At 37.3% G+C, this 16,144-nt stretch overlaps 1 protein-coding gene across 22 annotated transcripts in view; it reads right to left on the bottom strand.

Annotated features, from left to right (window-relative positions):
• The window catches only part of MAGI2 (membrane associated guanylate kinase, WW and PDZ domain containing 2), a 1,472,356-nt gene that overhangs the window by 502,439 nt on the left and 953,773 nt on the right, over nt 1-16,144 (bottom strand). For all 22 annotated transcript variants that reach the window (XM_086397095.1, XM_086397093.1, XM_086397091.1 and 19 more), the window contains one exon: nt 882-961. In XM_086397095.1, the coding sequence (XP_086253221.1) occupies nt 882-961 (80 nt within the window). The remainder of the gene's footprint in view (nt 1-881; nt 962-16,144) is intronic.

Consider the following 16,144-nt stretch of genomic DNA (forward strand, 5'->3'; position numbering starts at 1 on the left):
TAAAAAGTGTAAATATTCTTCATCACTTTCCTCACTTTTAAGAGCTCTTCAATGATGAGATGTCTCTGAACAAGGCTCTAATAATTTGATCAGATAAAAACTATGAATGTGTTCAAATAATGAATCTTCAGGAGTATATGATATTTATCATTTTAGACAAATTGTAAGTACTCTTTCAACATTAAACTCAATAGTACAAAACTTATAAGTATCATCAGTAACAGATTTCATCTATATAATTTACTATAAGAGAACAAGGTTTTCATTCATTTAGTCATCAGGATTATTGTTAAAAACCCTTCACATAGATAAAAACAGTTGATTTTCAAGCAAGTTATGCCATTACATTGGGAAATGTAAAAAACTAAAGATAACCCAGCACATTCATGCAATTAATTGTATTTAAATGCTTGGTTGAAAGAAAGAATATTTACATATATCTTTAAATCATGGATTCATTCCTTAGTAACTATTAGAATGTTATGCCTCACAACACAAAAATAAAGTATTACTTATAGTTTCACAGTACTTTTCTCTATACACCATATTCAATTCCAATGAAAAGATCAGAGTACTCAGAGAGACATATTGCAAACAAAAACTCCCTAGTAGGTGGTGGAAAGTAAGGCCAGGAGTCAAACAGAACCCACAGAGATGACAGAGCTCTGATATCCAGCACAGTCACCTTACAGAGAAAAAGGAAAACCACATGGCACTGCTGAAATGCCGAGTTAATTCTCTCTCCTATCTGAGCACTAAATATTACAGCTTTAAAATTGTCTCAATCAGAATACAGTTTCTTTAGACAAGACTCTCTTTTAAGAAATAGACACATTATTGAAGTGCAACGGCAAAACACCATAAAAACTTAAATAACTTACCATTTTCTTTGCACTCTTCTGGAGGTTTAGCCTTTTTCGCAAGTCGTGGATCCAGCCATGATGTTGTCTTTGTGTTATGGCTGAAAAGAAAAGAGATCACTCTGAACAGACACATACTGAAAGGAATCACGTTTATTCCTTAAGAGGAAAAAAAAAAAAAACAGGGTTAGACCAACAAAATTGCAATCGATACACTTAATTTGCTTACTGGTTCTAAGTAGCCCTGAAGGAGGTGTAAGAGTAATTGTGCAAGGCAGCTGTAAATTTGGCAACCTCAGCTCCCTGTCCTCAAAGCAGCTATTTTTATTAAAATCAACTAGAATGTTGCCAAGTTAACCTCATTGAAAATGCAGAACTCATCCAGAGCAAAAGGAATTTATTACAAATACAGGATTCTCCAGTTGGAAGAGCACAGGCTGAAGGCTCTGATACTATTTCCTGAGTTTTGCAAAAGAATTATTTTCATCTTAAATCTGTCCTTCTCATAAACAGTTGTTTTGTTACTCTTTTAACTACAGAGTTGGCAGAGGGAGTACAAAAGTGATACAAATTATAGCATGTTCTTGGGATTCCTACATTTTCTCAAAAAGTGATTAATAGCAATTTCATCAACCCACATTTAGCTATCTTCCATCTAAATACTTTCAATCCAGCCAGGGGGTAAAAATGCTTGTATTCTAGCATTTCTGAATGGAATTTCTGGGAATTAATAATTTTTAATGATAATTCTGTTTTTAAAAAAATGATCTCTGGGAAGTCTTGCAAAAATCTAAAAAACAAAGGAGAGATGTTTTTAGAACAGTGTCTTTAAAAGAGGTTCTGGAATGACCTGCACTGGAATCATCTGGTGGATTTAATGCATCTTCTGGATCCTCATAGAACTACCAAATCAGAATCTTTGAGGTGAAGCTGCGAAATCTCCATCTTTGGCTAGCACTCCAGGTGATTCTTATACAGTCTGTGTTTGAAAACTACATTATGAATGAACTACATTATGGTTATGAATAGCTCATAAGCATACAGTGGAGCTAAACTATTTGCTGTGAATAGCTGTCTCAAGTTATCTTATCTGTCAATAGACAAAATATCAAGGAAGTGACATCTGTGAGGACTAAAAAGAATGATCAAAGTCACAGATGTAGAAAAGTGAGGTTTGTATAGAAAAAAGTTAGAATGTAATATGAAAGGGAAAAGTGGAAAATAGGTTAGAAATATAAATTAAACCCATATAACAAGATCTTCGAACACAGATGTAAGGAAGTCAAAATTACAATTATGATGTCAATTCACACGTATTGTCTGTTTCTTCAATGAGATTTAAATATATTTTATCATATTACAGTGTTAGCTAAATAATCTGATGAATCAATCTGCACTTAAAGCACAGTTCAGAAAAGTTTCCCAGGTAGCATATTTAATAGCAAACTTCTAGAGATTAAATGCCTACTTAATGAAGGGAATTTCAAGGCAGGAAGGAGGAGAGAATGGGTTAAGGAGGGCAATGAGCAAATGATTCCAGAGTGTTAAAGCACTGTTCAAACAGTGTTTTCTGGATGATCATATGTTTGCCCAAGTGCAGAGCCATCTCCGGTCTGAGAACCTAGACATTAATATCCTTGGGTCATGAACTTTCTGCTCTTAAAAAAGATTCCCTTTTATTTCTGACTTACATGTGGGGTAAAGAGAAAACACTTTCCAATCATTTTCTTCATACTTAGGAACTCCTCAATAATTGATCTTTCTGAGCAGGACTCTAATAAATCTGATGAGATAAAGTCTACGAATTTGGTGAAATTATAAACTGGTGGGAGGGTATGCTAGCTTTTATTTTCTCCACATGTGACTTCTGTAAAGTAGTATCTCATTCTGGTCCTGATCTGTAGTCATATCAACATCATCTAGTCTTTTCCTCTCAGTTAAAGACTTGATGTCTATGGACAGAATGGGGGTTATGACTATCCTAATGTGGGGAGAGTGGCACTGGGTTCAGTGCTCATTGATCCCATTTGAAAAATAAAGTCACTGTAAAGATGCACTTTATAGATATGCCTCAGTTCAAAGTGTATATATATATATATGTGTGTGTGTGTGTGTGTGTGTGTGTGTGTGTTGTTCAGTTCAGTTGCTCAGTTGTGCCTGACTCTTTGCGACCCCATGAACCGCAGCACACCAGGCCTCCCTGTCCATCACCAACTCCCAGAGTCCACCCAAACCCATGTCCATTGAGTCGGTCATGCCATCCAACCATCTCATCCTCTGTTGTCCCCTTCTACTCCTGCCCTCAATCTTTCCCAGCATCAGGGTATTTTCCAATGAGTTAGCTCTTTGCATCAGGTGGCCAAAGTATTGGAGTTTCAGCTTCTACATCAGTCCTTCCAATGAACACCCAGGACTGATCTCCTTTAGGATGGATTGGTTGGATCTCCCTGCAGTCCAAGGGATTCTCAAGAGTCTTCTCCAATACCACAGTTTAAAAGCATCAATTCTTTGGCACTCAGCTTTTTTTATAGTCCAACTCTCACATCCATACATGACCACTGGAAAAACCATAGCCTTGACTAGATGGACCTTTGTTGGTAAAGTAATGTCTCTGCTTTTGAATATGCTATCTAAGTTGGTCATAACTTTCCTTCCAAGGAGTAAGCATCTTTTAAATTCATGGCTGCAGTCACTATCAGCAGTGATTTTGGAGCCCAGAAAAATAGTCAGCCATTGTTTCCACTGTTTCCCCATCTATTTGCCATGAAGGGATGGGACCAGATGCCATGATCTTCGTTTTTTGAATGTTGAGTTTTAAGCCAACTTTTTCACTCTCCTCTTTCACTTTTGTCAAGAGGCTTTTTAGTTCCTCTTCACTTTCTGCCATAAGGGTGGTGTCATCTGCATATCTCAGGTTATTGCTATTTCTCCTAGCAATCTTGATTCCAGCTTGTGCTTCTTCCAGCCCAGCGTTTCTCATGATGTACTCTGCACATAAGTTAAATAAGCAAGGTGACAATATATATCCTTGATGTACTCCTTTTCCTATTTGGAACCAGTCCATTGTTCCATGTCCAGTTCTAACTGTTGTTTCCTGACCTGCATACAGATTTCTCAAGAGGCAGGTCAGGTGGTCTGATATTTCCATCTCTTGAAGAATTTTCCACAGTTTATTGTGATCCACACAATCAAAGGATTTGGCATAGTCAATAAAGCAGAAATAGATGTTTTTCTGGAACTCTCTTGCTTTTTTGATGATCCAGCAGATGTTGGCAATTTGATCTCTGGTTCCTCTGCCTTTTCTAAAACCAGCTTGAACATGTGGAAGTTCATGGTTCTTGTACTGCTGAAGCCTGGCTTGGAGAATTTTGAGCATTACTTTACTAGTGTGTGAGATGAGTGCAATTGTGCGGTAGTTCAAGCATTCTTTGGCATTGCCTTTCTTTGGGATTGGAATGAAAACTGACCTTTTTCAGTCCTGTGGCCACTGCTGAGTTTTCCAAATTTGTTGGCATATTGAGTGCAGCACTTTCACAGTGTCATCTTTCAGGATTTGAAATAGCTCAACTGGAATTCCATCACCTCCACTAGCTTTGTTCATAGTGATGCTTCCTAAAGCCCACTTGACTTCACATTCCAGGATGCCTGGCTCTAGGTGAGTGATCATACCGTCGTGATTATCTGGGTCGTGAAGATCTTTTTTGTACAGTTCTTCTGTGTATTCTTGCCACCTCCTCTTAATATCTTCTGCTTCTGTTAGGTCCCTACCATTTCTGTCCTTTATTGTGCCCATCTTTGCATGAAATGTTCCCTTGGTAGATATGTGTTGATGTCTATGTTTTTATGTGCTACCAAAAAACTTGGGAGGTAAGCAAGGAAAATAAACTTCCCTTCTATTTACCCACACCTGCTTCTTCCAAATTCTTCCCCTATTTTGGAGCAAAGTCATTTCTAGGTCTCTAAGATGTATTCACAAGAGGACACACATCTTTAAATAAGTATGAAGGCGACATTACTAAGCCACTGCAGGCAGTCAAATTACTATTTCTATACCGCTCCAACATGGGTCTCTAATGCTGTCTAATTTAGTAGAGACTCATGAATTTCCTATTTTTCCTGAGTTTATATAAAGCATTTCATTACAGGATGATTTTTTCAGGTTGAACTAGCATTAACCGTGTGTCACTTTAATACATTTTGACAGATTGAGTCTCTTATAGTTAACAGCATTCTTAGCTGATCCTCTGAACTGATTCTGAAAGAAAGTGGGTTGTAGTTACCTCCAGTAATTGTCACAAACATCTCATGAATATACAGCATGGTATTTTCCATCAGTGGCTCTCACAAGCCTTGTAGTTTTCATGCTTCTTTAAGATACCTTACAAAGGGGATATTTTTAATGCATTTGGGAGACAACAGACTAGGTGGCTTTTCCACTTTCTTAAATTATTTAATTTTTAAACCTCAACAATTCCACTTGAAAATAAGATTTGACATTGGGCAGGAGATTGTGTAAAAGGGGACCACTAAGGGATTTTTCACAATCTGCACACCATCCTTCCTCAAGAGTTAAGAATGTGATTTCCTGTCACTTTCATTACTGAAGATGCAGAGGCAGATGAAGATGCAGATGCAGATGTAGAACACCAAATTTCTGCTTTTCCCCAAATTGTGAGGAGCATGAATAACAAGAAGGTAAGATGCTAATTCTATATAACCCTGTATTTCAATACTAGTTTCTTCGACAGAGACACATACACATATATAGGCTGCCTTTGCAAAGAAACTTTTTCTAGTTGAGGACTGAAATACATATTTTCCAGGAACTTTGAATCACAGTAATATACTACTCTGTATATTTCTATGGAGAAGGCAATGGCACCCCACTCCAGTGCTCTTGCCTGGAAAATCCCATGGACAGAGGAGCCTGGTAGGCTGCAGTCCATGGGGTTGCGAAGAGTTGGACATGACTGAGCGACTTCACTTTCACTTTTCACTTTCCTGCATGTATTTCTATGTCTAAAGTTAATGTGATGATTATGAAGAGTAAGAGATCAAGTGGAGTCAGTAGCTATTCAAGTTCTATCACTGTCATATATTAAAACCTTAAGGAAAACCTTAAAAAATGGTATATCCAAAAGTCTTTGATGTTAAACCATCAGGAGGACTGGAGTAAACCAGAAGTGAAATTTCATTCAGCCCTGCAATTCTAGTTTAAATTCACATCAGAATGGCCTTGAAGACATGTGATAGGCTGACTTGTAATGAATTTGAAATTTCTGGATAATTTTTTAGTTTAACCTTTTCCAAATTGACAAAAGCAGCACAATAAATAATAACATCTTATCTGCCAAGGAAACAGTCTTCTCATACAGAAAATGCTTCCCTTTAACAGGAAAAGCTGCTGACATTATGCCATACCACTGCAAAGTTATTCTTATTATCTTGTAACGTTTCCTGATTGCCTATTTTGTCAGGGACTGTGCTAGAACTTCCATAGCATCACTTCATTTAATGCAAAAGAGTCTTTGCGGCTAGTATTTTTAACTCCATTTTACAGAAGAATGAAGGCTGAGAGAAGATGAGTGACTTGCCTAAGGATACACGCCTAGTGCATGAGAGTAGAAGAGCTGGCATTATACAGATATATCTAACTCCCAACGCCAAGTTTTTTTTTTCTTTAATGATCTGAAACCAGAGACATAATAAATCTAAAACTTTTCTTTTTATACAGAGATGCTTTATTTCACTCTCTTGGATAACAGTTAAAGATCTTTTTCCCAGTTTCATAGCCAATGGTTTACAAACTGAGACTTTTATCTCCTTTGTGAGAATAGTAATCACTGATTAAATTCCTTTGTGTTGAATGACTTGTACTTGGTATTATATTAAATTGTACATGCATAGAGATATTATCATTAAGAATATTTTCTCCTTATAAACTTGAATTCTCTATTCAAATCATTTAAAATCAAATTGAATATTTTTTCCAGAATAGTCTTACAATGGTGATATATATAATCTACAGGTGAATATTGAGTCATAGAGGTTATAAAGAATTAGGTTAATAAATAAGCTTTCAAATGAGCAGAGTATTTATTAGGAGTAAAACAAAATTTTCATACAGGTCATGCCCACTCTATCCTCTATTCTTTTTTTTTTTCATTTACTCTATGTTTTTCCAGTTGGGCTCAAACCTGTTAATGGTTTCCTAGGTATATAAAAGGCTCTATGTTGACCCAATTCAAATCCAATTTTAAGACAACTCCTCTTTTCATTTTTCTCTTCCTTCTGTTTTCTTTTACTCTTTTCTTCCTACCTTTGTACTGACACTGAAATCAAAATAATATTTTCACTACTGCACAAATACTAGATGGCATTTCATCAACTGAAATTTGGTTAGTGGATAAGAAACTTTTATTATCAAATATATGCCTTTCCTTTGCACTGTTTTCTTTAAAAAATAGTAACAGACTTAAAACAATGATAAACACATTGAATTTTGAAAGTTCTCCAGAAAAGCCAATTCTGAATCTTAGTTTTTATTAGATAAACTGCATTTTCATCTTGGGAAATACTACCCTGGGAGAATAAAAAGAGATTGAACTCAATAATATTTGACAGCATGAAACATAGTAACAAGGTAAACAAGGCCCAGATAAATATTTTAGAGTCCTCTGAGCATTTAAGATGCATGTGAATGTTAAAATTCTAGTAGTTGTCACATATGTTCAGAATCAGGAATAACACAGAGATTACTGGCTGTATTTTATGTATTTTTAAAAATTAACATTAGTTTTTAAAGGAATATAGATATTTACATTTCATATAATAGTAAAGTCCTCAGATTGATTATGTCACTTTCTGAAGTATTTTGTCTTCCTTCTTGATCATTATTTCAGAAGGAAGAACTATTGAACAATGACTGGACACATCTAATTGATAATGAACAGTAGAAGCTTTTCTTTTTAAGACTTTCATTGTACTGCTTAATCTTTTCTATTTATACATTGATAATCCACATAAAAATTGTCAATGACCTTTACAGTGGTTATCTGCTTCCTAAATAATATTCCTAAAATTTTGTTAAGCACATGAATTATGAGCTTGTCATCATATTGCCTTTCATATATTTAGAATACATTTTTAAAAGAGGTTTTATTATAAATTTATCCTGGATATTATGAGTGTTTGTTGCAAACTATTTTGTCTGGATGCTTATTTTCTGTCTGGAGACTGCACTAGAACCTTGTACAGAGAAAAAATATTCAATATATCTACTGCTATTGTAAAACAAATAACAGAGAGTAAGCAAAGACCAGATGTTGGTATATGCCAAGTCTAGACTGAGAAAACATTTAGACTTTACCAAAAAACCAACTTTTCTTTCCAGTAAATTTCTAAAATATTTCGTTTTCTTTCAATAAATGAAAGTACTAAATTTGTTGAAAATGGGAATTGGTGATTTACTTAAAACTTAAGGAAATATAGAAATAGCAACAACGGATGAAATAGATCACATGTCTTATTTAGAATTTGGGAAAGCATGCATATCCAAGACATGTTCCATAGGTATGATTTTCAGTTTCAAAAGCTTGCTTTTAAAAATCTATTATTTAAGATGACATAGTGTTCACTGCTATTCGGGAAGATGTTAGTAAACAAATAGGTTCTTGTTACTGTTTTGTTTTTTGCCAAAGCAATAGCAGTCTCTTTTATGTCACTAACTAAACTGACTCCCAAACAAAGAACTAATTTAATGGGATTCCCAAAGCATGTCAATCCAGATTAACCCTGTGGCAGCAATTCTTTATGGAACGTTTAGCCTCTGGAACAGTAAATTCTGGCTGAGAAACTTATAAAACAAATACTATTTGTAATATAAAAGTCTGTTTTTTTCTTTTTTTTTTTTAGCCAGTGCCTGTTTACATATTGGAAGTAGCATGGGATAATGTCAATGGCTTTGCAGGGTCACAAAGCTGTAAGACCTCGGGAATGTTAATTTGTCCAAGGTGCCTCAGAATCTCATGTATAAAATGGGAGTACCTCAAATGCTTCAAAGGGTCGTCAAGAGTTGAACACGACTGAGTGACTATCATATAATATATGTAAAGAAGGCACCATGGCAAATTAGTTAACAGCAAGGACCCTGTAGCGACATTTTGCCCATGAAAATATGGAAGTATGAATGTTGTCAGTTTTGTTGACCACTGTAATCCCAGGGTTTAATAAAATAGTTCCTAGAACACAGGGTGTGCCCAATAAATATGTGTTGAATAAATGAAATCAAAGCATCCTAGTTTTGTCATTTCCTGGTTATATGACCAAGGCAAGGTGCTTACCTCTGTAAGTTTTAGGTTCCCAAAATGAGAAATCAATAAACACAATGTAAATGATTAACATATTAGTTTTACTGCTAAGTAAGCTGAACACAGACTGTAAAATGTAGGCACTAAATACGTGGTAATTATTATTACTAATTTGAATGTACAATTAATATACTATTTAAAAAGATAATATTAATGAAGAAGATATTATGAGTTAAGGAGACTATTGGTTTTAAACAATAGTATACACTTGAAAGTCTTAAAAATTGCTAAACATAAGACATTATAGGGATTTTGTTGCTCAGTGGTAAACAATCTGCCTGTTAACGCAGGAGATGTGGGTTCTATCCCTGGGTCAGGAAGATCCACTGGAGGAGGAAATGGCAACCCACTTGAGTATTCTTGCCTGGAAATTTCCATGGTCAGAGGAGCCTGGTGGGCTATAGTCCATGGGGCTGCAGTCAAACACGACTGAGTGAATGAGCACAAGACAGAAATGCTTTAAAGCCATGCTTGGAAGAGTACATTCTCTGCAATTTAAAATTCTGTTGTTTAAAAATACTTGTTCAGATACTCACCTTTTCCCATTAAATGTCACTGTAAGTGATAAAAGGAATCTGCTTTAATTATTCAACAAAAGATGGAGTCTTGAAGACTGTGGGAAATAATTGTCCCATTTGTTCAATATTGAGAACAATGATAAAAATTTCCCTCATCTTTTATCTGCAGCACTTATAAAGACCGAGACATATAAACTACTTGTCAATACTGAGTAAATAAATAATTATTTTAAAACATTGCATAGATGACAAAAATTAAATTACTCTTACCTTAACTCAAAGGTTTTATATATATATATTTATAAATATATATATATAAATACATATATAATAAGGAACTAAAGGGGAACTAAAGAACAAGAGGGGAACTAAAGAATGTCTTGATGAGGGTGAAGGAGGAGAGTGAAATAGCTGGCTTAAAACTAAATACTGAAAAAACTAAGATCAAGGCATCCTGTCCCATTACTTCCTAACAAATAGAGGCGGGAAAAGTGGAAGTAGTGACAGATTTCTTCTTCTTGGGCTCTAAAACCACATGGATGGTGGCTGCAGCCATGAAATCAGAAAATGTTTGCTTCTTGGCAGGAAAGCTATGACACACCTAGACAGTGTGTTGAAAAGCGGAGACATTACTTTGCTGATGAACATCAGTATAATAAAGGCTATGGTCTTCCCAGTGGTCACGTATAGTTGTGAGAAAGTGAAAGTCATTCAATCGTGTACAACTCTTTGCGACCCCATGGACTACACAGTCCATGGAATTCTCCAGCCAGGATAGAGGAGTGGGTAGCCATTCCCTTCTTCAGGGGATCTTCCCAACCTAGAGATCAAACTTAGGTCTCCTGCATTGCAGGATTCTTTACCAGATGAGCCACAGGCGAAGGCCAAGAATACTGGAATGGGTAGCCTGTCCCTTCTCCAGCAGATCTTTCTGACCCAGGAAACAAACCAGAGTCTTCTGCACTGTAGGAGGATTCTTTACCAACTGACAGTGAGAGCTGGACCATAAAGAATGCAGACTATCAAAGAACTGATGCCTTTGAACTGTGGTACTGGAGAAGACTCCAGAGACTCCCTTGGACAGCAAGGAGATCAAACCAGTCAATCTTAAGAGAAATCAACCCTGAATATCCACTGGAAGGACTGAAGCTGAAGCTCAAACTCCAGTATTTTGGTCATCTGATGAGAATAGCTGACTCATTGAAAAAGTCCCTGATGCTGGGAAACATTGAGGGCAGAAGGAGAAGAGGGCATCAGAGGATGAGATGGCTGGATGGCATCACTGATGCAATGGACATGAACTTGGACAAACTTCAGGAGATGGTGAAGGACAGAGAGGCCTGGTATGCTACAGCACAAGGGGTTGCAAGGAGTTGGAAATGACTGGGTGACAGAACAACAACAATATTTTAATACATACTTAAATGAACACTTCATTTAAGCATAGGTAGAATTCTATTCTACTCAGAAATGAAACTGACCTTTTCCAGTCTTGTGGCCACTACTAAGTTTTCCAAATCTGTTGACATATTGAGTGCAGCACTTTAACAGCATCATTTTTAAGGATTTTCACAGCTCCATTGGAATCCCATCACCTCCACTAGCTTCAGGACCATAAATAGCATTAAATAGCTTTAGGACCATAAAGAAGGCTGAGGGCCAAAGAATTAATGCTTTTAAACTGTAGTGTTAGAGAAGATTCTTGAGAGTCCCCTGGATAACAAGGAGGTCCAACCAGTCAATCCTGAAGGAAATCAACCTTGAATATTCATTGGAAGGACCAATGATGAAACTGAAGTCCCAATACTTTGGCCACTTGATGCAAAGAGCCAATTCATTGGAAAATACTCTGATGCTGGGAAAGACTGAAGGAAGGAGGAGGGGACAACAGAGGATGAGATGGTTGGATGGCATCACCAATTCAATGGACATGAATTTGAGCAAACTTACATGCTAGCAAAGTAAAGCTCAAAATTCTACAAGCCAAGCTTCAACAGTATGTGAACCATGAGCTTTCAGATGTTCAAGCTAGATTTAGAAGAGGCAGAGGAATCACAGATCAAATTGACAACATCTGTTGGATCATTGAAAAAGCAAGAGAGTTCCAGAAAAACATCTATTTCTGCTTTATTGACTCCGCCAAAGCCTTTGACTGTGTGGATCACAACAAACTGTGGAAAGTTCTTAAAGAGATGGGTATACCAGACCACCTGACCTGTCTCTTGAAAAGTCTGTATGCAGGTCAGGAAGCAAAGTTGGAACTGGACATGAAACAACAAACTGGTTCCAAATCAAGAAAGGAATACATCAAGGATGTATATTGTCACCCTGCATATTTAACTTATATGCAGAGTACATCTGGAGAAGACAATGGCACCCTACTCTGGTACTCTTGCCTGGAAAATCCCATGGACAGAAGAGCCTGGTAGGCTGCAGTCCATGGGGTTGTTAAGAGTCAGACACGACTGGGCAACCTCACTTTCACTTTTCACTTTCATGCATTGGAGAAGGAAATGGCAACGCACTCCACTGTTCTTGCCCAGAGAATCCCAGGGATGGGGGAGCCTGGTGGGCTGCCGTCTATGGGGTCTCACAGAGTTGGACACGACTGAAACGACTTAGCAGCAGCAGCAGCAGCAGCAGCAGCAGCAGCAGAGTACATCATACAAAATGCTGGGCTGGATGAAGCAGAAGCTAGAATCAAGATTGCCAGGAGAAATATCAATAACCTCCGACATGCAGATGATACCATCCTTATGGCAGAAAGTGAAGAAGTAAAGAGCCTCTTGATGAAAGTGAAAGAGGAGAGTGAAAAAGTTGGCTTAAAGCTCAACATTCAGAAAACTAAGATCATGGCATCCAGTCCCATCACTTCATGGCAAACAGATGGGGAAACAGTGGCTGACTTTATTTTTGGGGGCTCCGAAGTCACTGCAGATGGTGATTGCAGCCACAAAATTAAAAGACACTTACTCCTTAAAAGGAAAGTTATGACCAACCTAGACAGCATATTAAAAAGCAGAGACATTACTTTGTCAACAAAAGTCCTTCTAGTCAAGGCTATGGTTTTTCCAGTGGTCATGTGTGGATGTGAGAGTTGGACTATAAAGAAAGCTGAGTACTGAAGATTTGATGCTTTTGAACTGTGGTGTTGGAGAAGAATCTTGAGAGTCCCTTAGACTGCAAGGAGATCCAATCAGTCCACCTAAAGGAAATGAGTCCTGAGTATTCATTGGAAGGACTGATGCTGAAGCTGAAACTCCAGTACTTTGGCCACCTGATGTGAAGAAGTGACGCATTGGAAAAGACCCTGATGCTCGGAAAGACTGAAGGCGGGAGGCGAAGTGGATGACAGAAGATGGATGAGACGGTTGGATGGCATCACCGACTGGATGGACGTGAGTTTGAGTAAGCTCTGGGAGTTGGTGATGGACAGGGAAGCCTGGCTTGCTGCTGTCCATGGGGTTGCAAAGAGTCAGACACGATTGAGCGACTGAACTGAACTGAACCTGGAGATGGTGAAAGACTGGGAAGAAAGAAAGATAGGGAAGCCTAGCATGCTGCAGTCAATGAGATCTGCAGTGACCAAACAACAACTCAAAAATGAATATAGAAATATATTTAAATTTTATACACAGAACCATAGGGTCCTTTTCCTCTGTTTCACTTACTTATGTTTGATTACAGTATTTGTTTCATTGGAGACAAAATTCAGTAAAGTGCAATGGCATCACTAACTCAATGGGCATGAGTCATAGTGAAGGACAAGGAAGTCTGGTGTGCTGCAGTCCATGATGTCACAAAGGGTTGGACACAACTTAGTGACTGAACAACAAAAACAATGAGTACATGTTAATCTACCAGGGACTCCCATTACTCTAAGCAGCTCTCACAATATTTTTACCAGAAGTGTTTCCAGTGGTGTCATCTCTCTTCTGAGAGAGCTGTAATCTAATTTTCCACCTCTTCTACATTTCCTTCTGTTTTACCTTTCTCTTAAATTACTCTACTTTTCTTTTTCTTTCTTTACTCTGACTTTGCTTCAGAACTGCAAACTTTTACACTACAAATAGTATTATAAGTTTCTTGGCGAGAAACTCTGGGACACATCATGACTCAGTCCCTAAGCAAGTCCTAATGGCCCATCACGGTCCCTGTGCTGTTGCTTCTCCTGCCCTACCAGCCTGTTTCCACAGGGCTTTTACAGCACGGACTACATCCAGGTAAGGATTCTCTGCAGTATCATCAGCAGAGATAACCTGTGGGTTGAAGTGCTGAGTTTGTCAAATGTAGTTAGGAAGGAGCATTCCAGAGGATAGAGTGAAAGTGGTCTGGAGGAAGTTACTGAGAAGGAAGTACAGCAGAGCTAAATGTAGGCCATAGAGAAAGGAACAGGCAGCACAGATTGCCACGGTGTGAAAATGAGGTGCCAGATGAAAGACACTGCCTGACCCCTCCCTGCTCTGCGATACCGGAGCTTATATCACTGAGTCTTATGAGTCAAACTAAGGTTTTTGAAGGAAGAAAAGGCAGATTTCAAGCTGGTCCAGGATGAAGGGTGGGCCAGGGGATACCTCCATTCTGTGAATGACCTATTTAAGCAGGCATCTGCCCCTGCCTCCAATTTTAATCACTTTCCCATCACACTCTTCTCACTTCAGCCTTTACTCCAGGCTTCTTCCCTCTCCTTGACCTCTGGATGAATCTCCCTTAGCATTAACATTCATGTTGCAAATGAAATTGTCTCCTCTTTTTTGTTTTAATTTTTCAGCTCACCCCATCTCTGCTCCTAATACTATTCATTCATCCTTCCCTGCAGTAGTGGGAAGAAGATAAACAAACAAAAAGCTCTGCTTGTTTTTCAAAAGCACTAATGATCAAGCAAAATGAGAATGGAGCCATCATTTTACATGGTTTTCACCAACTGACATCTCTATAGTAGGTCTGGGCATCTTCTCCCTACTCCTAACACATAAAGTATCTGGTTTTTGTAATGGTGATTCTTATACCTGGAATGTACTATTTACCTAGTACCAACTTTTCAAGTCTACATTATTTTACCTTTACTATAATGCTTTCTTTTATTACTTAAGTCTACGTTAAGTGTATCTTCACTGAAATTGTATCACAAAATTCAGAAATGAGTGGTTGACTAATTGTTTTAACTATCCCTCTTATTCTTTCTTCCCCAGTGTGACAATAAATTTAAGACCAGGGACAAACTCTAATGAGTCTTTTGATTCTGATACTGGATGACTGACTAGCATATTAACAATCATTTTGGTCCTTTCTCCCACATCTTGATAGAGCCTCATCATTTCCTATAAACCACAAATACAGCTTCTGTCTTATGGAATCTCTTTTCTCCACGATCCCCAAATCTGACGCAGTTAAAAGGGGAAAGTTTATTTTATAATCACAAAAAAAGGAGGTTTTTATAATTGCATTATTGAAAGCACGGTAAGGAAACAGTTCTTTCATCAACTTGCAATGCTGTTTTTCTTTTATTATTTCCACATAGTCTTACTCTGCCTATATTATGCAATAAAAACGTGTGGGTAGTCAGTCCCCCTGTTCTAAACAACTGTTCTGAACACCAATGTGAGACCTCATATCTAGGTTTATACTTTGATTTCTGGCCTGAAATGGTGCTATGCTAAGCTTATTGATAACAAAATTATGTTTTTGATATAAATACACTCAAACATTTAAAAAATTCTGTATGACCTTCTCTTTTCCAATTAATTGATAAAAGGATGCCTGTGGGTCATTGATTATAGCCATAAGAAATATGCAAGAGAGTTTTATTCTTTCTTTGTAACTTATAAGATTTGTCAAAAGGTGAATGGTAGCAATGTATTTTATGCATTTCTCATCCATGGTGGAGTCAAGCAGAGCACCAAGTAATTACCTGATTATGTATTCCCTTGGCCACATGTTATAAAGTTTTCAAGTGAAAATTAAATATTGGCATGTGGTAACATTTCAATTTCACAACTGAGTTCTGCCTATGGAGATCTAAGTCACAAATCACTCCAGGTTTGGAAAGAAAATCTAGTTTTAATATTTTTCTTGAGTAATCAAGAGTTCACATATTTTTATCTACTATCTGAACTGAAAACTTCAGATTCTGTTAATGTTTCCCTCTGAGTCTTCTACAGCTTTGCGGGAATAAGGATTGTTGTTCATTTACTATATATTTAGTTTTTTACCTTTCTAATGGACATTTTGATTGTCTCATGCACATCAACAATTTAATATTTAGCCACGATCCTCAACTCAGGGGGTTAAAAAAGTTGTTCTACTCCAAAAAGAAAAAGAAAAGGAAAGCTAGACCATGCTGTTAATAAAATATATAAAAACTGAGTTTGGGGAAAAAACGTCCCCAGTGAAAGGA

The sequence above is a fragment of the Bos grunniens genome, chromosome 4 (genome assembly GCF_055505025.1).
Source record: "Bos grunniens cultivar Pamir isolate PY7600 chromosome 4, Bosgru_T2T1.0, whole genome shotgun sequence".
In the NCBI taxonomy this organism is placed as follows: domain Eukaryota; kingdom Metazoa; phylum Chordata; class Mammalia; order Artiodactyla; family Bovidae; genus Bos; species Bos grunniens.